Source organism: Eutrigla gurnardus (genome assembly GCF_963514095.1).
Source record: "Eutrigla gurnardus genome assembly, chromosome: 20".
NCBI classification, from domain to species: Eukaryota; Metazoa; Chordata; class Actinopteri; order Perciformes; family Triglidae; genus Eutrigla; species Eutrigla gurnardus.
In genome coordinates, this window is record NC_139931.1 from 1911598 (window position 1) to 1935898 (window position 24301).

Consider the following 24301-nt stretch of genomic DNA (forward strand, 5'->3'; position numbering starts at 1 on the left):
AGGAAAACACTCCAGGCTCCCGTAGGAACATGGCGGCCGGCTCATTCTCAGCTAACGGAAACATTTTTAAGGCGATTTCACAAAAAGAAAACGAACGCATTAAAATAATATCCAATTTCTGTCAATAGACCACCTTAAATACACGACACTGTACCTTTAAGAAGAATGCCCATCATGTTCACACAACAAACAGAGGTCTAGATAGTAGACCACATTAGTCCAGAGACCAGACCAGACTATGTGGAGGAACCAGAGACTGTCTGTGGTCCAAACAACTCTGCTGTATTTATGTCTAGATGACCTTATTTGGAGTGTTGATGGATCAGCTACAATGTTAGCGTAGCCTAGCACCATCAACCAGACTCCATTCAGAAAACAAGCGTTTTAACAGTAGTTATCTTTTGGTCTTGCAGACAGATCTAACAAAGCATGACTCAGCACTTTTTTTTTACTGATCACCATCATGATGGAGTTATTTCAGCATCCTTTTCATCTGGTTATTGATATTAAATCACAGATCAATACTTGATTCCTCCAGCTGTGGTACACCAGCAGATGTAAAACTAAAATGATGGTTTGGTAAATTTGCTGCATGTTTGGTTTGAAGGTTTGAATTAGAAGTCGGCCAATTAGAATGCTAAAAAACTGAAAGACAACATGAAACACGAGGGCAATAACGAAGTTATAAAAAGGCACAACTACCGAGTGTCAGTGAACTCAGCATCACCAAACCGGCCACCCTTCCCTCCCTCCCTCCACGGCCGTAGATCACATGATCCCGTGGGGTGTCGGGGAGCCGTGATGGATACATGGAGGCCCCGGCTAGAGTGGTGAACGGGTGCTGAGCGGTAAAGACGGGGAGACATGGCCTGTGTGTGAACCGCGGGAGTGAGAGCCGGTGATAAACAGAGCTGGACGAACCGATCCGTCAGAGGATCCGTCAGAGGATCCGTCAGAGGATCCGTCAGAGGATCCTCATCGTTCACCGGGGACGAGGAGATCGGAGGCAGCCGCCGCCGCCGCCGCCGCCGCCACCGCCTGAGGGATGGACGTCAGCCACCAGGAGAGCGATCATCCCTTCGTTGCTCTCAGATTTCATCATCATGTTGACAGCGGTTTAGCAACAAGACAGGATCCTGGACTTGACTGGTCTTTCATTAATGTCTTTATGGGGGACATTTGGCCCCCGAAGGTCCCAGAGGAGCCTTTATTTATATATATTTTTTTATTTACAGAATCTAAAATAAAGAAGCAGGACAACGTGTTTGTTGGATCTTCAAACAGCGTCCGACACACTTTTTAAAAAAAGTTGTTTTGTGCAAATCCTTTGCAAAAACCTCAGAACATATTTTAATAAATGATCCTTTTCATTTCCCTTTCATCGTCATCATGCAGCTTTTTTTATGTAGCAAAAAAACAAAACAAAAAAATATTTGGTCCCTTTTTTTCTTTGTTCTAATTTGATAAATTACTATTAACTATACGACGGCGTATTAGGACCACTGTAGGAAACAAACCTAGCCGGGAGAGGAGGGCAATATTCAATATTCATTTTCCCGCCTAAAGTGGCAAATTTGTGAGTTTATTCAGATGCTAACAACCAGCATCTATGCTAGCTAACTTCCTGTGAATGTACATTTATGTTTCTGATGAATCATCCCAACTCAACCGTTTTATTGTATTTTTTTTCTCCAGTGGCCCAAACACGCCATCGTATAACTACCTTTTGATATATGCAAGAAGAAGTCCCATAAAAAGGCACGCTGTCCAACCAGCAGCGAGCAAGGCCTCGTGTTCGGGGGGGGAGGGAGGGAGGGAGAGAGAGAGAGACTGGCCAAACGTTTCGGTTTTTCCGGAGAGTTCCTGGAACGGCGAGGTCTCACTTCCGGGTGTCGGTGAGGATGATGTTGGCGGTGACGAAGAGGAGGCAGGATCCGGCCCACAGCCAGACGAACCACACCCAGAAGGAGTGGCGGAAGGGCGAGCGGTGCTTGTTGACGGCGTCCCGGCCCACCACGGGCTCCAGGTGGCGCCGTGAGAGGTACACCAGGCAGGCGGGCACGATGTACTGGATGCCCGTGCCGGCGTAGGACCCCGTGATGCCCACCAGGGACTCCAGGTTGTGGGTGCAGAACGCCACCACGACGGGCGGCACCACGGTGATGAGGGGGAAGACGACGCGGTCCACCACCCACGGGTACGTGCCGCCGTCGCGGTGGAACAGCGTCTTCCAGTTGTTGCGCAGCGTGACGGCGATGATGGGGAAGTTGGTGCTGATGGTGAAGACGGGGAAGAGGCCCAGGAAGTAGCGCAGGAAGGGCACGTCCAGCACGTCGCAGTTGTCCGTGAAGTTGAGCGTGTACATGTCGTGCAGCAGCGAGCTGTCGAAGCAGAAGATGGCGGTCAAGGAGAGCAGAGCGTAGAAGGCCAGGATGAGGACGTAGTCCGCCACCACCAGGGCGCCCACGCGCCGCTTGTCAGAGATGGGCGTGACCAGCGAGGGCAGCGAGTGTTGGCACATGAAGGAGTAGACGCACACGCCGAAGAGGTTGGGAACGCCGGCGAGGGAGGCGACGGGCGGGCGGCCCTCACCGCGGCCTTTACCGATGCGGATCAGAGCCAGGACGATCATCATGGTGAAGGCTGGAGGGAGAGCAGAAGGGGGCGGAGTTTAGAATACAGGGTCCTGCACCTTTAACAAAAGTCAAATTCAAGCACTTTCCAAGCATTTCAAGGTACATTTCAATGCTTTTCCAGCCCCTTCCAGCTGTGGTAAACTCCATCTTTGTATCAATCCAATGGTCAGTATTCAGTCTACTTATTATGTCACTTGTTCATCACATTAAATGAGATGTTATTGTCCTCTAAACAACCAACATGATGTTTGGAGACAGCTTTTTACAGAAGGACCACAAATGAAAGGAAAACTAATTCCACTAACAGATCCACAGAAATATAATCACCAACTATTTTCATCATCTGTTCATCTTAAAAAGTCATTTTTCATAAAGAAATGTCAGGAAATGCTGTTTTCAGTCCAGAAAATATGAGTTCTTCTTTTCTCTGTTCTATCATAGATGTCATCACATACAACACACATTTCAAGACCTTTATTCTAAATCCAAGCACTTTTCAAAACCTTGAAAACACCACACTAAAAAGTCAAGTGTTTTCAAGGATTTCCAGCACCGTACCAACCCTAGAATAAAAGTTTGCTTTGATTTTATCCACTTTACTCTTTATTTTTTCTGATTTATTGTGAAACTTTGTTCCCATGTGGCATCAACAGTGAAGTTAGACCAGCAGCTTTTAAAGGGGGGGGGTAATAGAAACCTCCCCGGGAAGATTTCACACCTCCCGTCTCTGATCCATTCCCTGAGGAGCCTCTCTGGAGCTTAACGGAGGGACCGACCTCACCTCTCCATCAGCACCCGTGACTCCAGGAGTTAGTCACGCCCCCACCCCCCACCACCCCCCACCCCTCGGCTTTCATCATCAAGCTGTCCTTTAAACGTGGACTGACATTTGGGAGGCCTCGATTCGTCACGCAGGCGGGGCAGGAAATCACTCGGCGAGGGATGTGACGCAAACGTGACGGAGGAAAGTGTTCTCAGCACTTTCAGGAAAATCAGGAGGATTAAAGTTCTTTGAAATATCAGAAAAGTTAGAAGGAACCATCAGCGATGTCGAGGACGGAGGTGTGGTTGCTATGACGACCACTTCAATCACTACTATTATTACGTTTTCACACCCTCCAGTGGACTGGAACATGTCGCTCTCACACATCGTGAAACACGTCGCAGCAACTCGATATCTGATGCGTCTTTGGCTCTCGGCCAATGTAATCTCTCCCCCACGCTGACCTTCGCCCCCCGACCCCCGGAGGTCAACCCGCTGGGCAACGCACCAAAACCGGCAAGGACGCGGACGCAGCATCGCCAAGTGTGTTATTCATTCTTTCAGTCGATGGAGGTTGAATGTCAGTCGCACAAAACAATCTGCAACGTGGATGAAATGATTCTTCAGACTGATTTAGTTAAGGCTTGTTTTTTTAATTAAATCTACTTCCTTTGTGTGCAGCAATCAGCGCAGTGAAAATGTTGATTTTAATTTGTGAGATTAAAAGAACGCTGGTAATTTAGGAATTGATTATATTTATCCTCTTTCAGTAATTGTTGACTTTTGGGGGAAAGGCTCTAAAGACTCCTGCTAATAACGTAATTAATAATATTAGTGCAGCTTATGTGCTTAATACTTTAAACCCGATGAACAAATGTTCAAAACAAAAAAATAAATACAAATGTGTAATTAAAAATGCCATTTACAAACAATTTCTGAAGGTTTTCCATACAATTGTGTTTATTTGAGGCCATAAAAGGGTTTGGGTGGATTGCGCGGGTTGAGATTATATATTGTGATAAATCACGTGTCCGAGCGACCGTCCTTGCAGAAAACCATCTGCTCTTCAAACCCTCGTCGACTTCCCACCTTCCTGTCCGTGTGAACGGCCACCTGTCGGCCCGCCGACGCCGAGAGGAGAAAAGGTTTAAGGAACGAATCTCCTCTTTGACAGCAAACGCCGGGAGGAAGGAAACTTTTAATTAAGAACGCCTCGGGTGAGTTCAGCCAAGATTAAGATGCAGAGAGAGAGAGGGAGGGAGGGAGAGAGAGCAGCTTGTACTGGTAGTTAAAGAGCAAATTTGAGTTTTGGCTGGAAATTTTTTAAATATCATATTTATTTCATTTCATTTTATTTCCCCGGTTTTCCTCGGCGTGTCAAAAAAATGGCGTCCTAACGAATCCATTGTAAACGACTCGTAACGCTGTAGTAAGGCTGTAGTAACGCTGTAGTAATGCCATAGTAACACTATAATAACGCTATAATAACACTATAATAACACTATAATAACGCTGAACTTACACTGTAGTAACAGGGCGCCGTTTCTTCTACAAAAATACACCACATAAATCTTGTGCGCTGTATCCAAACAGACAGAAGGAGACACCGAACACAACGAAAGCTAGAGGGTCGAGGGGCGGGGCGATGACATCATCGTATTTGTTTACACAAAAAACCTTCTCAACACAACGTGTAGGACACAAACATAAAGACCCAGATGTTTGGTTTTCAGCTGGAGAAGTGATTCGGGGGTTTAGTTACTGGTTAAATGTAAATGAGGGTTAGTAACTACATAATATTAGATATTAACGTTTCTCTTTTCCGCCCTTTCGACTTCACTGGTTTTTATTCTAATTGGCGTCAGAGAGAAGTCATTAATCTCACTTAAACCGCAGGAAGTTACCGCTTTACGGTTTCCAAAGGAACGGAGAGTCAGTCATGTGACGGAGACGGAGCTCGGCGGCGAGAACAAAAACACATCGAAGCTCTCCGCCGTCAGCTCGTTTGTCATCACCAGACTATTGTATCGCAGCGGCGGAGACGAACCTCCACGCTAACAACGCCATCGAGCCGTGAAATAAGAGAATATTTGATCACAGAGGAAACTCAGTCTGGTGTTTGATTTAGATCAGAGGTCTCCCCCCATTACATATCATAGAACGTATAAAGTAACCCGCGGACCCCCTAGAGCCTATTTTATATAACTTTAATGTATAAAGTGCCTTTCAGGAAACCCAAGGAGGATTCACACAAACAGAAAACAAACAGTAACAGGAAGAGTCGGCTGAGCAGACGTCAAGCAGCCACAGATCACGTCCTCCATCCATCCTGCAGCTCTGGGCTTGGTAATCACCTGGATGGGGACGGCAGTGACCTTGTGAGGTAGCATTAACGACCCTCCGGGAGGGGGGGGGGGGCTACCCGAGGAGGAGGAGGAGGAGCCTCCGGAGGGGATCTCAGACTAGATGGGATTCCTGGACTAATGAGGAGCAAATAACAGCCGGCGAGAGGTGATCAATCTGTCTGGGAGGACCACTCGGACACTAAAACAGACCAGGGGGCGTTTCATATTCGGGAGATTACTTTGCATCCCAGAATATATATCATATTTAGTTTTTTCTTTGCAATATGTTGACGTGACGGCGAGTAGAACAGGACGGGAACTACAGCTGTCAATTTTCCTCTATAATACTAATTTATTTCGTTCCATTTTTTTTAAATATTCAAATTACATTAATAATGCTCACATTCAGCCTATTATAAATATATTTTTTTACACTACACAGGCTTATACTTTGCCAATGTGGTTGTTTTACTTTTCTGTCCACTAGAGGGCGTTTTCCATAAAAACATTACCAATAAGCTGTCAAATGACAGCTTTCTTGCTCAGTAATAATGAACAAAAACTAAAACAACCCCATTGCCATTCAAAAACTAATTTCAGCATTTGATTGATTTTTGTTGTAATTCCAACAGCCCTAACGGGAAAGTTGTGGGTTAATAAACTGCGGCGATGCTTCTCCTCTGTGATCGCTGAGGAAACTGCTCTGCTGTTAAACATCTTCCCTCCTCTAGTGGTTTTAAAGCACAGCAATCATCCCATCAGTAATTAAGAGAGACGCTCCTCCAGCTCTCCTGGATCACCTCTTAGCTAATTAGCAGCCCTGGCTCCCTTCCCGGATCTCACCGGGGCTTTAAGGGAGTCCTCGTTGTGGAGGACCGGTGGCTGCTTTGCCTCTTAATAACGCGTGTGATCTCAGATGAGTCTATCAGAGACGCAGAGCAGAGAGACCGGCGCTCCGGTTCACGGCGACGAAGACGTCCAACAGCTTCATTAAAAAAAAAAAACAAGCAATTAGTAAAACGCACTGGTGTGAATTTTTAAATTCTCCTCAAACATCCTCCGCTCCGAGTGTTGGTTTTTTACTTTCATTGATTTCAGTAAACTGTGAATTTGAGGAGCATAGTGTAAAAAAAGGTTGAGTAATGAAGCGTGTTAGATTCATCCACCATCACACTCCTCCGAGGAGACGGACGTAAAGGTTAACAAGCTCTCCAGATCTGAAAAAGCAAACGAATGAGGAGTTTGAGCCTCAGATCAGTCGATCTGCTACAGATATGAAGAAGCAGGAGAATGTGACTCAGGATAAAAATAACTCTTTTAATGGAAACGCAGGAGAATATTTTAACGAATAGAGAAGCAAAGTCGCATCACTTCTGGTGGATCAACATGGGCTTAATGCGTACGTTAATCTTTTTGATCCCGTTTGAATTCAAAATTATAATTTTGCACGTCAAGAAAATCACATTTTGTAGGAAATTTTTTTTGCTGGAGTTTCCACCAGCAGGGAGGTAAGTGGCGTCGGTACCAGGATGTAACGTTACTCACATGAACAACTGGTGTTCCACAAGGGTCTATTCAAGGACCACTCACACTAACAACAGATCTGCTTTCTCTTCCTGCTGATGAAAAGAGTCGCTGGATAAAAACACGTCATCTGAGCTAACGTTACTATAGTGACGTAACGTAGCTAAGTTAGCTCGCTAGCTAGCGAGACGAGCTAACGGCTGCGTTGGTGACAAACTGAGACTTTCTGGATCTACTAACTTGACAAACCTGCTGTGTAAATTCGTTTTTCTGTAATTTCCTTTTTTTATTATGTAGTGATTGTGTTATATGTTGAAACCCCTCGAAAACGAGATGATACAACTCAAGGGATTTATTCCTAAATAAACAAATTTCAAATATGTTCAGGTGTTCAGGGTCGTAGGTGTCACAACGACCCGATGCTATTGGCTGCTCCAACAACAATTCCAGGTGTATTCATCTCATCTTTCAAATAGAAACAAGCAAAAATAATCATTTCATGTCACTGATCAGCTGAAATTCATCCAGTGAAAAATCTAAACCTTTAACCGTCGAGTCTGAAATAAAAGAGCCGCTAACGTAACTTTGACTGCCAGACGTTTGATGTAAAAGCATCGGCATGGAAATGGGAGTGCTGCTACAGCCATCCGCTTTAGTGCATTTCTGCACTTTTGAGAGCTGAACATCAGTTTCCATCACAGTGAAGCACCTTGTAGCTGTCAAACACACAAAAAGCCCACACCATCACATCTGATGTCTTAAAGTCTCCTCCAGAGTCAAACAATCCAGACCGGCTCAGTTCTAATCATCAAAACATCACAACACCTAACATAAAGGCATTTTTCATAAAGAAATGTCAGAAAATGCTGTTTTCAGTCCCTCAATATAGAGATCTTCTTTTCTCTGTTCTATCATAGATGTCATCACATAGAACACACATTTCAAGACCTTTAGTCTAAATCCAAGCACTTTTCAAACCTTTAAAACACCACACTAAATTTATATTTGAGCCCACGTGTTTACTGGTCCATCATGGATCAGGACTTCTGAAATAGTGTTTTTGCTGCATTTCCTCCCGATGCAAAATGCCCAACAGGAAAATACTACGACGGTAAGCGATCCTTGAATGCACCTCGCATTCAACCCTTCGCTCTCCAAACAGCCGGCGGGTCATCGGACCGCAGCGAGGTGCTGCTCCTCGCCGGGTCGGGTCTGAGGGTTCAGGGACCGATGAGACCGGACCACGATTCACTGCTCACACTCACACAGAGAGATCTGATGGTCGGGAGGACAGAGAGCCTTTATCTCCGTGGTTTAGGACTCCCGGGAGGCTGGGCCATCGTTTGTCACTGTTGTGTTTCACCCTCCGCACCAACAACAAGGCTGCAGCATTTATAGATACAATGTGGTCCCACCTGGTCCTCACTAGAGGATCTGTGGAGTCTGCAGATCCCAGTAAAAACCATTAAAACATAAACCCACGGGGTAAACGGTACAGGAAGGAAGGAAGGAAGGAAGGAAGGAAGGAAGGAGGAGAATGTGTCCCAGAGGAAAGATTAACAAAAAAAGAGAAGGAAGACAAACAACCAATGACTGTGAGCATGAATACAAACTGGGAGATTAGGATTTGCATAAGAGGAAGAGGAGGAGGCTCTTCTGTCTACGCTGCAGGATATTGATCGATCGGCTCCGATACATCGGCGTTTAACACCATCAGACCCTTATTATGACGAACAGAGATCAGTGAGAGTCAGCGTGGCGTTCTGCGTGATTTTAGAGTGCAGCGTTGGTTGTCGGCGTTAGCAGCCCGGCGACCGTGTGACGGGTGAAGACAGGCGGAGATGTGTGTGTGTTTGTGTGTGTGTGTGTTTGTGTGGGCGGCGGTGCGGTGGCGCCGTGATTCAGTGGTGTTGTGATTTTAACGGCGGGGGGGGGGGGGGGCAGGACAGGCCAGTTTATCCCCCCCCCCCGTGAGTGACGGTCCAATCAGGCTTGGGATGGGCTGTCAAGCCTGTCAGGCTGAGGAATGAGAGGAGATGGGAATCAAAGACTCGGAGCAGGACCGAGACCGTGATGGACAGACCCGAGACCAGCAGCCACACAGGGGGGGGGGGGCCAACAGCCACACAGGAGGGGGGGGAGGGGGAGGGGAGGTCAGTAGAAAGAAAGCAAAAGAAGAAAAAAAGTGTAAAAGGTAAACGCAGCAGAAGAAGAGGAGGAAGGGAGGAGGGGGGGAGGAAGGACAGATGGACAGGAGGGAGGGAGGTAAGGAAGGAAGGAAGGAAGGAAGGAAGGAAGGAAGGGGGGGAGGGAGGGAGGAAGGACAGACGGACGGGAGGTAAGGAAGGAAGGAAGGAAGGAAGGGGGGGAGGAAAGGCAGGAAGGAAGGAAGGAAGGAAGGGGGGGAGGAAAGGCAGGAAGGCAGGAAGGAAGGGAGGAAGGAAGGGAGGGAGGGAGGGAGGAAGGGAGGGAGGGAGGAAGGGAGGAAGGAAGGAAGGAAGGGGGGGAGGAAAGGCAGGAAGGAAGGAAGGAAGGGGGGGAGGAAAGGCAGGAAGGCAGGAAGGAAGGGAGGAAGGAAGGGAGGGGAGGGAGGGAGGAAGGGAGGGAGGGAGGAAGGGAGGAAGGAAGGAAGGAAGGGGGGGAGGAAAGGCAGGAAGGAAGGAAGGGGGGGAGGAAAGGCAGGAAGGCAGGGAGGAAGGAAGGGAGGAAGGAAGGGAGGGAGGGAGGGAGGGAGGGAGGGAGGGAGGACAGAAGTCCTCATCTTACCGATCCAGCGCATCAGTGAGGTGAGGATCTGCAGGTATTTGGTCTTCTGGGCGTTGAAGAAGGTGAACGGTCCCAACAGAAGAGCAAAGATGGTCTGCAGGAGAACAAGAGAGGAAGAGTTGATGAACTCACTCATCGTCTTCATAACCAATAACAAGAGCCCAACGGTAAAACGTCACAGCAGAGCCATAACATGTCGGAGCTGGTCACTTTGATTAACAGCTACGATCCGACCTGTGAGTTCACGTCCAATCAAATGTATTAATATATTTATCAGATGTTTGGTGTGGAGTTCTATCGCTGGTATTAATGTGTATATGGATATGTATCTCTTGTTATGTGTGTATAAATGTATGTTAATTCATTTTTAAGGCCGTTTGTTAAGTTTGTGGTGATGGATGGTGTTTATTAAAACAATCAAAATCAAGAAATCACGTTTATTGCAAATACATTTGATAGTTTCAGCTTCTCTAATGTGACAAAATTCCTTTATCTCCGTTTTATATCAATAAAAACTGTGTATCTTCGGGTTTCGGAAGAAAACAAGTCGTTCTATCATTTATGACCATGTATTTATAAGGACCCCCCCCCTCATCCTACTTGTGTTAATTCTCTGTTTTTACTTCCCGCTGGATGTCATTTTTGAAACGCCAGCGGGAGAAACATCTGCTGTGAAAAATAAAATCCCATCAGCCCTCTCAAAGATCGGTCAGCAGATAAACAGGTGGGACACCAACAACAAAATAAAAAGTTGAAATCCTCTCAGGCCACAACTCTGATTGCCTCTCAGATACTTTTCTTTATCAAAGGCTGCAATCAGAGGCTCAGCTACTGTAGCTGCAATCCCATCAGTCCTCCTCCTCCACCTCCTCGTCTTCCTCCCCCCTCCTCCTCCTCGTCTTCTTCCTCCCCCTCGTCTCCCTCCTCCTCGTCTCCCTCCTCCTCCTCCGAAGCTCGAGCCCGGCCAAAGCATAAATCGAAGCGTTACGAGGAGAAGAGTGAAATAATGCCAGCTGGCTGATGAACAACAGTGTTTTAGGCCCAAATTCATTGATTTCTAATGTAAAACCACATGAACCTGGGACTAAATTAAGACGTACTTCAGTGAAACTCCTCATCAGAATGACTTCCTGAGTACTTCCTCTGCCTTTCATTAAACTCCAATCAACTCGTTTCCGGGTGAGAGTTCTTCATCGGTCAACGAGAATCTACGATCTCACGGATCGGCTGAAACCGAGACAGAAACACCCCGAGGGCTCTTCCTGGTCGATGAGTCCCTCTACAGCTTCTGGACCGCCCATGAATCAAAGTCTCCAACAGGCTTTAAACCCCCCCGATCCCCCAAACCAGGTCCCGAGGACACACCGGACCGCTAGACCGGATCCCAACAAAACACACGCAACACCGTAAAAGAAAGAAGGAAATAACTGCATCAGACAGGAGAAACGCTTCAAGGCTGCAGGGTTCCTCCACCTTCTCCAAAGTCAGATTCAAGCACTTTTCAAGCATGTCAAGGTGCATTTCCATGCATTTCCAGCACCTTCCAGCAATATGAATTAAAGTTATTATTAATATTAAACTGCAGACTTGTAGATGTTCAGTCTTGGGTCATTATTTAATAAAAACAGCTTTAATCTCAGACGTCCTGATGTGTTAAAAATGATTGGACATCTAAAAAACGATGATGCACACAGATATGAAACTAAATATTCCTCATAACTCATAACTAACGTTGGCGTGACGTCTCAAAGAGCAGCGGTAATATTCGGATGAGTCGGAGGTGAAGAGCAACCGGAGGAAATAAACCTGCAGACAAACAGCCGAACCAGAGACGAATAAAACGAGACTTTCATAACGGATTGAATGAGACTCTGGTTTCCGATGCATTTATTCATGTTTAACGTTGATCCAGCAATTTCATCTCACTTCTGTTCTCAAGGCCGAAACACACGGATCTCATTTTGACTCCGTTTTTGCTTCGTCACGACAGAAACTGCTTACGTTCCACGAATGGATCAATAAATACAGAAGGAGAAAAAGTGTCACGAATACATTTTGGAGCTGAACAACAAAAGAACTCCTATTAATAAAAGTATGAATTAAACGGTAATCCCTCTAAAAAACATCCACGACTCTTACTGGATTCTTTTAATGATTAAGTGTTTTTCCATCGATTAATGGGAGAAAGAAACAAAGATCCTGTTGATTCATGAAGGAGCAACAGATAGAAAATAAAAAATAATAAACGTAACTCGTAGGGAAATCAAGATTTTCTTTTTAATTGCTTAAATTGCATAAAATAGTGTTATAAAAACTAAAGCACATTTATGGGCTACAAGACTCTGGATTAACTTTTAATTAAAAATTAATTAAAACCATCTCGTAGTCATGGTAACGCATCAAGAAAATCTGAATGCTATCCTTTTCCTTTTTCTTGAAATCTAATTATTATTAAACCTTTAATACGGTCTGGAAGACCTCGTTTCAGACCGAGACCCAAATCACAACGAGGATTTCTCTTCTCCAGGTAACCATGGTTACAGGACTCTCCAGGAGGGCGGTCCAGGTCAGAGTCTGGACCTGATGCACCACCAAGGGAGGTTTACTCTGGTTCTGGTTCCACTTGGATTTTTATTGCACCCCAGTATTTAAAAAAAAGTTTTTTGTTGTTTTTTTTTTACAACTTGCCGGCTCCGACGCCTTAAAGAGTCATAATTTAGGAATAAGAGATTAACGGGGCTTAGATATGGTGACTGATCTCAATAATGGTGGGAACCCGCCACCGACCCGTCAATCACTTCCAACGTTGACGAGGAGCAGCGGTTTGGATTTGTGCGGCTGAGCGAGTTCAGGGAGAACGGAGAAGCCTTTTAATTGGCAGCAGATTTGGTCACTCGGCTCACGAGCCAATCCGCCGCTCTCGTTAATCACCGCATATGTGAGTCGCTCTCGCTCTCTCGCCCACTTCATCCATCACAGTTGGTGCCACAGAAGTGGACCCGCTGACCGTCCACCCCCTTTAAAGTAATTAATCAACAGTTTTTGTGTTTCTGCCACGGCACAGATGGAGAATCGTGAAATGATTTTTGCCGTTTTGTTGGACTCAAAAGGAGGCTGCTGGTTAAAAAGTCCCCCGAGGGCGAGGAAGAGAGGTCGTGCTCGGGAACCTGGTGGATCCATGTGGTGGTCCAGCCTGGACCCTGATAATCCCCCCAATCCCTGCAGTCCCCCAAGATCTCCAGGCCATTTGTTTCTGATGTTAATCTCAATTCCAAACAGATTTCACTCCGACAGTTCATCATCAGTTTATTCAGTTTTCCTCCACGACGGAGATGAAAAGTAATTATTGTGCTCGTTAAGGGAAGTCAGGTGTGATTAGAAGGGTGACGTCGACAAAACACGCTTCTACACTCTGATACAGGGTTCCTCCACCTTCTCCAAACTCAAATTCAAGCACTTTTCAAGCATTTCAAGGTGCATGTCCATGCTTTTCCAGCCCCTTCCAGCTGTGGTAAACTCCATCTTTGTATCAATCCAATGGTCAGTATTCAGTCTACTTATTATGTCACTTGTTCATCACATTAAATGAGATGTTATTGTCCTCTAAACAACCAACATGATGTTTGGAGACAGCTTTTTACAGAAGGACCACAAATGAAAGGAAAACTAATTCCACTAACAGATCCACAGAAATATAATCACCAACTATTTTCATCATCTGTTCATCATCAAAAGTCATTTTTCATAAAGAAATGTCAGAAAATGCGGTTTTCAGTCCCTCAGATATGGAGATCTTCTTTTCTCTGTTCTATCATAGATGTCATCACATACAACACACATTTCAAGACCTTTATTCTAAATCCAAGCACTTTTCAAACCTTGAAAACACCACACTAAAATGTGTGTTCACGTGTTCAGGAGGAATCAAAGCCCAAAGAGAAAAAAACAAAAAACAAGACGAATTATTTAGATTTCCAGACTATATTTCATCTTAATGATGCAAAACAAAATAAAACGCTCTGTGACTGCAGAAAAAAAACTACATTATATTCCCAACACAATGTAATATTGGATATTATGGGCTGTGACATGTATGATAAAAGACTTGTGGGGGGGGGGGGTCACCTGACCATAGTGGTGTGGAATAGAAATAGGCCATAAACTAGTGACCTGATTGGCTGAACACACAGGGAGCAGCCGGAGGAGGAGGAGGAGGAGGAGGAGGAGGAACGTGATGGTAAAAACATATTGGAAGTAAACGTTGTCAGGATGAAGGAGAGTCTGCCGTCGGCAGCAGAGATCACCGGTAAACATCTCCATCCAGCAGACATGATGAGCAAAACCAACACAACGTGTGTGATCGGCCTGCTCGTATTTAAAGAAGCAATTCATTAAACTAATTAAAATGGATGGTTTTTATCACCACAAAATGCCACGTGGGTAGTAGGGATGGGACTATATATAATATCTGATTTATACATATTTTATTTATTTATTTTATTTTATATTACTTTATTTTCTTTATTTTTTAATTATATTAATTAAAATAAATAGGATATCACGGATTGGGACTTAAAAAAACACAATAAGTTGAACACGGTGAATTTCCGTTACGGGTATAATCACGAATATCGTCATGGTAAAGAAGTGACATTCAGGGGCCTCAAGTGGCCCTTCTAGGAACCCACTAGAGGGCGGTCTAGGATCTCACCACCGGAGGTTGCTGCTCGGTTTGTAGTTTGTGTCCCAGATAATCAAACTGCTTGAGTTGATAACGTCACACATCTGCTGGTTTACTACAGTGGCACAAACCTAAAATAAACTTTTTTGTTGTGATTTTATTGCAATAAACGGATAATACATGACCTTTTTTTGTTTTAAAAAATGGGTTATGATCAGCCACAGTGCAGAAAAGTCAAAGTCAGACAGGAATTGTCTTCATTTTCTGCGTCTGCGTCTGCGTCTGCAGAGGTGTTTCACTTTCAAAGCTCTGCTAGAAGAATCAAAGTGAGTGACGAGTGTTCGCCCGGCGAGCCGACACCTCGGGTTTCAACTCAATTATAAACATATATAAGGAAAGCACAGACTCTGGGTCAGTGTCACGCTGGCTTCTGTGACAGCGTCGGCACACTTCTGTGTTTCTACGAGATGAGGCGCTTATCTGCCGCCAGCAGCAGCCTCTCCATCCATCTCTGCTGTGACCGTCTCCGTCAGCTGGCGGGTCACCAAGCGACATCAACACACACACACACACACACACACACACACACACACACACACACACACACACACACACACACACACACACACACACACACACACACACACACACACACACACACACACACACACACACACACACACACACACACACACACACACACACACACACACACACACACACACACACACACACACACACGAATAAATAATGCTCTCTCTCTCTGAACACACCCAGCATCTTAAAGACAAGTGACTGCAGGAAACCAGTGATTGTGAAGAAAGAAGATTCAATTCACTGGAGTCTTATTCTGTAGTCAATATTATAATAATAATAATAATAATAATAATAATAATAATAATAATAATAATAATAATAATAATAATAATAATGAGCTGCCTAGGAAAGGAGGAGGATATGTGAAGGAGGGAGAGGTGAAGGAGAGGTGGAGGAGGGATGAAGGAGAGGTGGAGGACAGGTGGAGGAGAGGTGGAGGACAGGTGGAGGACAGGTGGAGGAGGGATGAAGGAGAGGTGGAGGAGGGATGAAGGAGATGTGGAGGAGGGATGAAGGAGAGGTGGAGGAGAGGTGGAAGAGGGATGAAGGAGAGGTGGAGGAGGGATGAAGGAGAGGTGGAGGAGGGATGAAGGAGATGTGGAGGAGGGATGAAGGAGATGTGGAGGAGGGATGAAGGAGAGGTGGAGGAGGGATGAAGGAGAGGTGGAGGAGAGGTGGAGGACAGGTGGAGGAGGGATGAAGGAGAGGTGGAGGAGGGATGAAGGAGAGGTGGAGGAGAGGTGGAGGACAGGTGTAGGAGGGATGAAGGAGAGGTGGAGGAGGGATGAAGGAGAGGTGGAGGAGGGATGAAGGAGAGGTGGAGGAGAGGTGGAGGACAGGTGGAGGAGGGATGAAGGAGAGGTGGAGGAGGGATGAAGGAGAGGTGGAGGAGAGGTGGAGGACAGGTGGAGGAGGGATGAAGGAGAGGTAGAGGAGGGATGAAGGAGAGGTGGAGGACAGGTGGAGGACAGGTGAAGGAGAGGTGGAGGAGGGATGAAGGAGAGGTGGAGGAGAGGTGGAGGAGGGATGAAGGAGAGGTGGAGGAGAGGTGGAGGACAGGTGGAGGAGGGATGAAGGAGAGGTGGAGGAGGGATGAAGGAGAGGTGGAGGAGGGATGAAGGAGAGGTGGAGGAGAGGTGGAAGACAGGTGGAGGAGGGATGAAGGAGAGGTGGAGGAGGGATGAAGGAGAGGTGGAGGAGAGGTGGAGGACAGGTGAAGGAGGGATGAAGGAGAGGTGGAGGAGGGATGAAGGAGAGGTGGAGGAGGGATGAAGGAGAGGTGGAGGAGAGGTGGAGGACAGGTGGAGGAGGGATGAAGGAGAGGTGGAGGAGGGATGAAGGAGAGGTGGAGGAGAGGTGGAGGACAGGTGGAGGAGGGATGAAGGAGAGGTAGAGGAGGGATGAAGGAGAGGTGGAGGACAGGTGGAGGACAGGTGGAGGACAGGTGAAGGAGAGGTGGAGGAGGGATGAAGGAGAGGTGGAGGAGAGGTGGAGGACAGGTGGAGGAGGGATGAAGGAGAGGTGGAGGAGGGATGAAGGAGAGGTGGAGGAGAGGTGGAGGACAGGTGGAGGAGGGATGAAGGAGAGGTGGAGGAGGGATGAAGGAGAGGTGGAGGACAGGTGGAGGACAGGTGAAGGACAGGTGGAGGAGGGATGAAGGAGAGGTGGAGGACAGGTGGAGGACAGGTGAAGGAGAGGTGGAGGAGGGATGAAGGAGAGGTGGAGGAGAGGTGGAGGAGGGATGAAGGAGAGGTGGAGGAGAGGTGGAGGAGGGATGAAGGAGAGGTGGAGGAGAGGTGGAGGCATCATCAGTACATTTTATAAAAATCATCAGTACATTTTATAAAATGCGATGCGAATAAAAAATAAAAATAAGCTGCCGGGTTGAGACACGGAAACACACACTAATATTCACCGAGAGTGAAATCCAACCCTCGGACCGGACCATTACAAGGTAAGAGGGGGGGAGTCACTAAATCACAGGAATCACAGGAAGTGTGAATGAAAAAGGCGATTATTAGACGGGTTTCTTAAATAACGACCTTTACCGCGATGATGTTTGTTTACGAGCTCAGGGAGAGAATTAAAGATTGGTCTTGGTCATCGTCACGGTGATTATATTTGTTCGTGTGTCAAAGGTCAAAAGCTTTTACACTCAATATTCTAGACACTTGACTTTAAAAAGCTGGTAGAGAAGTGAAAAAAATAGAGCCCGATTTTAAAGATACAGCATGCAAAACTACTTTAAGTGTATTTATCTTCCATTTATGATATAATCTCATGATTTATGAGCATCTTATTAAAGATTATTCAATTGTTTTTCACTCAGAAGGATGTTAAGTTAAAAAAGACCTGCGTCTCATCTGTGAAGCCAGTACCATATTTGTTTCTTAATAAAAGCGATTCTGAAGTGTGAAAAAAGGGGAAATGTAAATAACATCCGTCGCGATGAATCATCGTGTTTATCAGGCTGCAACCAAACGGTCTGAATAACTGACTAGATGTAGATGTAGCTGTTCTCAGACCAGTAGAGTTATTACCATCCTGGTACTTCAAATATTAAATTCCCAGGAGGAGGAACTTAAGGACGCGTTAAATACTGCAGCTAAAGAGGCTGAAATGTGAAACCTGTGGACACACATCAAAAAATGTAAAACATTGAATTAAAAACTGTTTCCAGGATCTAAACTACAGGAATCAGACGGTGTTTCAGTGAGATGAGTGACCGTGTTTACTGGTGACTTTCACTTTGGTTGAGTGCGCCATTTAAAACAGATTCCTGCGGATTCAAACACACAAATTCAGCGTTTCTAACGTTTTCCTGTTTAAAAGAGGAAGTAAAGACCTGCAAAGAACTTTTGGTTGCACAACTCCTCCTGTGAGATCGTGCATCCTGATACCGAAGCTTCTAAGGAACCGATCTAAAGTGTCGTTATTCTACAGGCTTCCTCCACCTTCTCCAAAAGTCAAATTCAAGCATTTCAAGGTGCATTTCCATGCTTTTCCAGCCCCTTCAAGCTGTGGTAAACTACATATTTGTATCCCTCAGATATGGAGATCTTCTTTTCTCTGTCTTATATTGTATATGTCATCACATAGAACACTCAAGCACTTTCAAGCACTTTTCAAACCTTGAAAACATCACACTATAATTCAAGTGTTTTACATCAATATTTACAGCATAATAACTCATTTAAAGTTGGCTTAAAGTTGGTGAGATCTTCTTTAACTTATATTGATTTTTATGCCCGTTGATGTTTTTAATGAATTCATATTTTATATGGAGTGGGTAACAGGATAAAAACAAAGATGGCAGGAACGGACAGCAAGGTCACTGACGCTCCGACTTGGGGATAAATCTCTATTAGTCAGTTAATTAATCAATCAGCTGTGTATTGAGGAAAGTTGGCGTGTCGGGTCGCTAACGGACTCTCGGGGGACGACGCGACAACTTCGCCCTTCAAATTAACTTTATTTTGAAGCGCGAGTTAATAGAAAGCAACTGTAATTGAAACATCTGCATGAAGATAAGCAGGAAAGAGAAATGCAGAGTCAGCATTAAGTGTCTTTGAGCTCATATATACAGCCATTGATTTTCCATCACTATGCCACATGCTGGGAGAACAATAAATCAGCCATTTAAAAGAGTTGCTGGCTGTCCGGGGGGGGAGGGGGGGGGGCTCAAACAGAAAACTTCAGTGGGGGGCAAACAAGGACAAGGGGGTAAAGTTTAATTGAGGTCTCAGGAATCTCTGCTGGAGCTGAACTAAAAAACCCAGAAGCTTAATCTTTTCAATCAGAGCCGAGCAGACCAGGCTGGGATCAAACCCCCGAGTGCTGCCGCTGTGCAACCTGTCCCCCCCCCCCCCCCCCCCCCGACATTCAACAAATACTGCAGCTACGGGATGGAAAAGCCCCACGGACGTCCCACCCGGTCAACTGATTGATTAAGAGGCTTTTCCAGAGGTGTGGACGAGGATGGAGACGGTTGCCGCGGTGACACGTCGATTGCTGATCGAGTCAAAAGATCCGACCTCATCAATTATCATCTGGACGGACTAATTAGCGTCTTTGTGACTTGGTAATTAATGTTGACATCGTTCCCGTGGCCTCGCGAAGACAAACATCCGTTTACTCGCCGCGTATTGATTTATACGTTTAACCAGCCGTCGGTATGGAAACGCAGTGATGTCATGAGAAGCGGTTCCTCGCAGCCAATTCTGAAAACTTTACTTTTTCCCCCCAGAACCACAGGTAGCATCAGGGTACGAGAATGATAACGGCGTCCCATCGCCACGGCAACAAGGCCTGCGCAATGTTATAACAAAGAATAAATAAAAAATCTGGAATTAATCAACATGTCGGGAGGAAAAGTAAAAAGTTGTCAGGAAAATAAATACTCAAGTAAAGATAAAGTATTTGAATGTAACTACAGTATGAATTCAGTATTTATATTCGTAGCAGCATCACATAGTATGAAGAGCCAGTCTCTGTAGAAATCTAGGTTTCACATATATATTACTTTATATTTTATCTTTATCTTATATTCCTATGCCCTATTTTGTTATTGATTTTATAATAAGTGATGCTATTATAAGCCCCTCTGCTTCTCGTCTGTTGTGCATTTTAATGGTGCAAAATAAATCAAATCAAAATCTAAAGTTTTTCAAAAATCAAGACATTTACAGGAATTACTTTGTCATAAATCATCATTTGTTTGAGAACAGTGTTGACATGGAGGTTTTTGAGATGCTGTGTTTACAACATTAAGATTCACAATCTGCTGTTTTGTACTGAAAACTCCTCTTTTTATGTTTATTGACATTTCTTTAAATCTTTATACTCTCGACATTTTCCAAATATTATGACGCTGGAATTAAAGTGATGAAAATATCATGATCTAAAAAAGGCTCATGAACAGCTGTTGATTTGCTGCTTATTGAGTCTTTTCTTGGTCCTCGGAGTTTGAGCTCACGATGCAGAGAATAACAAAAGGAGCCGGGGGGGGCAGTTAATTATTTAGAGTCATCATTCAGAGTCCAGGGCAGAATCTCGGGGGCCCGATCCTCCAACACACTGTACCGGGACGCTAGCGGGGCCGCTCAGCGACTCTTCACTTATTTAAAGGAGAAGAAAGACTTACAGGATAAAAATACTCGGCATTATGGGAGAAAAATGTCTGCGGGCGCATTGGAGCAACAATCATCCAAGTCTACAGCCGAGCTGTCAATCAGCAGGTAAGCCCCGCCCCCTAAAGCATCCCCTGCTTTCTGGTCTGGTGGACTCTAAATGGACCATAATGTACTAAATGAACATCATGCTGGATTGAAGAAGACTTGAAACTAGAGATTGAGACCATAAACTCATGTTTACAATGTTTACTGAGATAATACATCAAGAGAGAAGTAGGACCATTTTCTCATTGACTTCTATACAACCAGAGAGGAGTCGCCCCCTGGTGGCCAGCAGAGAGAAGTAGGACCATTTTCTCATAGACTTCTATACAACCAGAGAGGAGTCGCCCCCTGGTGGCCAGCAGAGAGAAGTAGGACCATTTTCTCATAGACTTCTATACAACCAGAGAGGAGTCGCCCCCTGGTGGCCAGCAGAGAGAAGTAGGACCATTTTCTCATAGACTTCTATACAACCAGAGAAGAGTTGCCCCCTGGTGGCCAGCAGAGAGAATGCAGCTATATGGCACTGCAGTTTTGGCTTCACTTATCAGAGGTTCCTCTTGAAGAATACGTTTTGATTAATATCGCAGAGGGAAACGTCCGGTTTTAATTTGGAAGAAAAAAGCTCGGTCGATACCCGACTCGTCAGTGTGCATTTCTTGTCCCTGAGCGTCTCTGACGAAACGGGAAATTAATCTGCAAAAAAACTGCAAGTGTAAACAAATGGAGGAGAGATTACAAATCAGCATTATTATAAATTTGCTTACAAACGGTAAGCTTATCCCATTAAAAAGGAGATAAAAGGAGAAAAGTTAATTTATTGTGAATTCAATTAAAATGTAGAAAAGGACAGGAAAGAGAGAGAGAGAGAGAGAGAGAGAGAGAGAGAGAGAGACGGGAGGAGATCAGCACATCGATCACTGTCGCCGTGTTTAAGTTAAAGCTCAAGTGGAAATCAGAGTTTGGCTCTCCTTTAAGACTTCAAGGACACACGAACGCATCGCTTCCTGTGTGCAGCGGAGGTGTTGCGTTCAGGGACCAACACTTCACACAGAAGAGACAAGCCGAAACTTTCGAGCTCCAAAGAAGACTTTTGCTCCTCCAAGAGATATCGTATCGTCCCGGATCAAGGACTGGCCTCGGATCTAACTCGGGGTCTTGGTTTTCCCAGCACCCCCCTGCAGTCCCAGACCCACACTGAAATGACTCACCAGAAACACCCGGTAGGCGTCTTTCCTGGTCACGGAGCCCCAGCACGGATCCGTGTCGTTGTACTTCAGAGCTCCGGCGCTGCACGAGTGATTTCCACTGCAAAGAAAACACAAACACAGCTTAATGTTGAACCCCCGACCTCGTGAGATGGTACAGTCCTAAACTGATGCCCGTCACCACGATCATTTAAATCATGTAGAAACTTAAAGAGGGTCTCGTAAAAGTAAACACAAGCCTGTCAATTAGAAGAAGAGCTGACAGAAAAATAATATTATTTCAAAGGCTTTAAAACAACCGGATGTGAATTTGTTAAACTGACACTTAGAGGTCGGGGCGAGCGGAGTGAGACGTGTTTTTTGGGGTTCTTCGTCCGGTGTTTTCACACCCAAAACCAGAGCTTTTAGAGAAGCGTCTCCGGACAGAAATAAACCCTCAGTTCATCCAGGTAAACTCAGGTTTCACGCAGCGAAGCGACAAACGCTTTTAAAAAGGAGAGAGACGTTCCCTGGAGACGGCATCGGATGTTTAAAGAGACATTTGATAAAGTCACAGAAGTCGGAGAAAGGACGACATCATATATATTAAAGTTTTCGTCATCACAGTCAGCAACTTGACACGTCTCCTTTCTGAAACCACCTCACCAAATAAACCCTGGACAACGTGGACCTGAAGCCTGGAACTGTATATGTTCCTTATTTCTCAACTAGAGATGCAATAAAAATCTGTCTGGAAGCGAATCCACGTGAAGAGGTCAGCAGGTCAGCGGACCCGAAGGCCTGAAGGCCTCCGTCACCACAGCTTTATTGTCTTAATCCTCAGGTGACAATGTGACAGGACCAAAGCATGCTATATTATATTATATATATATATATATATATATATATATATATATATATATATATGAAAAAATGAATATATACTGTATAAATAAATAAATATATACTGTGTATATTAATATTTGTATTTTTTATGTATATATTTATTCATTTAGAGCAGTGAGGATGCATGTGTTGGTCTCACCAGGCGACCTCCATGAGCGATATGGGCACCGCGGCGGCGTAGATGGCCAGATCTCCGTACAGATAGACGATGATGCAGATGTAGAACATATTGACGCCAACTGAAAGACAAGAAAGTGATATAAATAAATAAAAAAGTGAGTAAAGCTGCGTTCCTCCCAGAGAGTTCTGGGTAATCTTCCTCGTTGAAGGAGAAAGTTCCCACTTAATCGATATATAAACGGCCATTTTGCCTTTAAAGTGACGATGAGGACCGGAGGGGACGAGCACTCTTCATCTTCTCGTCATCCGTCCCTCGCTTAATCATGAATTCTACCGACCGTCTCTATTTAAAAAGGACACTCTGGTCCACACCTCCATCCTGCAGTCTTCTTATTGGTCCAACAGACGCATATTAATAGCGTTAATTAAAAAACTAAATCACCACCGAGAAAGAGATTTGTTTCCCTGCAGCCTTTTTCTCCGTCGCTCCATCCTCCGGCTTCGACTCGGAGGAGGTTAAAGCGTCCGACGAGGACCCTTCAGCTAATTCTGTTAGTTCATTTCAAAGGGAATTAAACGAGTTAAACTAAGATCTGGAACCCTGATGAACAACTAAAAAAAAACAATGTATATACAGGGCAGAAAACGCTGTTTTCAGTCCCTCAAATATGGAGATCTTATTTTCTCTGTTCCATCATAGATGTCATCACATACAACACACATTTCAAGACCTTTATTCTAAATACAAGCACCTTCCAAACCTTGAAAACAACACACTCAAAATGGTGTTTTCAAGGATTCCAGGACCCATATGAATCCTGTTTATTGAGCCTGAGGAGCCAATATGATCAAATATGGATTCAAGCAGAGGAGGAAGGGAAAAAAGGCCATAAGAGAGTTAATCGTAATCAAAAACAACCAATATCAACAGGAAGTGCTAATATTGGAGATTTAATTGGCTGCCTGGGCAACAAAAAATGTGATGTGTGGCACCAAAATAAAGGATATTAATAGATTTATCTCGCTGCGATCGCCTCTTAAGGTGCTTGAAATATTGAACATTTGAGAAGTTAAATGGCTTAAAGGAAACGTGTTTAGTTTCACGCAGAAGTCGAGTGTTTCCTGGTGAAAAACTGAAGCAGAAATGAGACTAAAAGCAGAGGTCAGCCCGGATGCGTGTTTCGGGGAAATAATGAATTTGTTCCCCGAGTCAGCGGAGAGACTTCTGCATAGCGTCTCCATGGCAACATCATTGGACGAGAGTAGCGGGACGCACTGTACTCGGCGAGCGATAGCGAAAGGCGAGAGCTCTGCGTGACCACGGGGAAGCACACGCCTTCACGCCACTGCGACTAATAGGTCTAAATTACCCAGAGAGCCACGGGGCAAACTCTGCAAAATGGTCTTTCACGTCGGCGAGCGGGTCTCGTGTAGCTGTGAAACCGACAGCTTTTATACCGGTTTAATACATTAGTGTAACCCAGGGTTCCTGCACCGTCTCCAAAGGCAAATTCAAGCACTTTTCAAGCATTTCAAGGTCATTTCCATGCTTTTCCAGCACCTTCCAGCTGTGGTAAACTCCATATTTGTATCAACACAATC

The 24301-nt window shown here is 45.1% G+C and overlaps 1 protein-coding gene across 1 annotated transcript in view; it reads right to left on the reverse strand.

Moving 5' to 3' along the window:
- Positions 1 to 760: 760 nt before the first annotated feature.
- The window catches only part of tmem104 (transmembrane protein 104), a 30630-nt gene continuing 7089 nt past the window's right edge, over positions 761 to 24301 (reverse strand). Inside the window, exons 7-10 of the mRNA XM_084036161.1 lie at positions 22719 to 22818; positions 21698 to 21794; positions 10035 to 10128; positions 761 to 2643 (exon numbers count right to left, since the gene is read on the reverse strand). Coding sequence (XP_083892287.1) covers positions 1880 to 2643; positions 10035 to 10128; positions 21698 to 21794; positions 22719 to 22818 — 1055 coding nt within the window. The 3' untranslated portion in view covers positions 761 to 1879. The remainder of the gene's footprint in view (positions 2644 to 10034; positions 10129 to 21697; positions 21795 to 22718; positions 22819 to 24301) is intronic.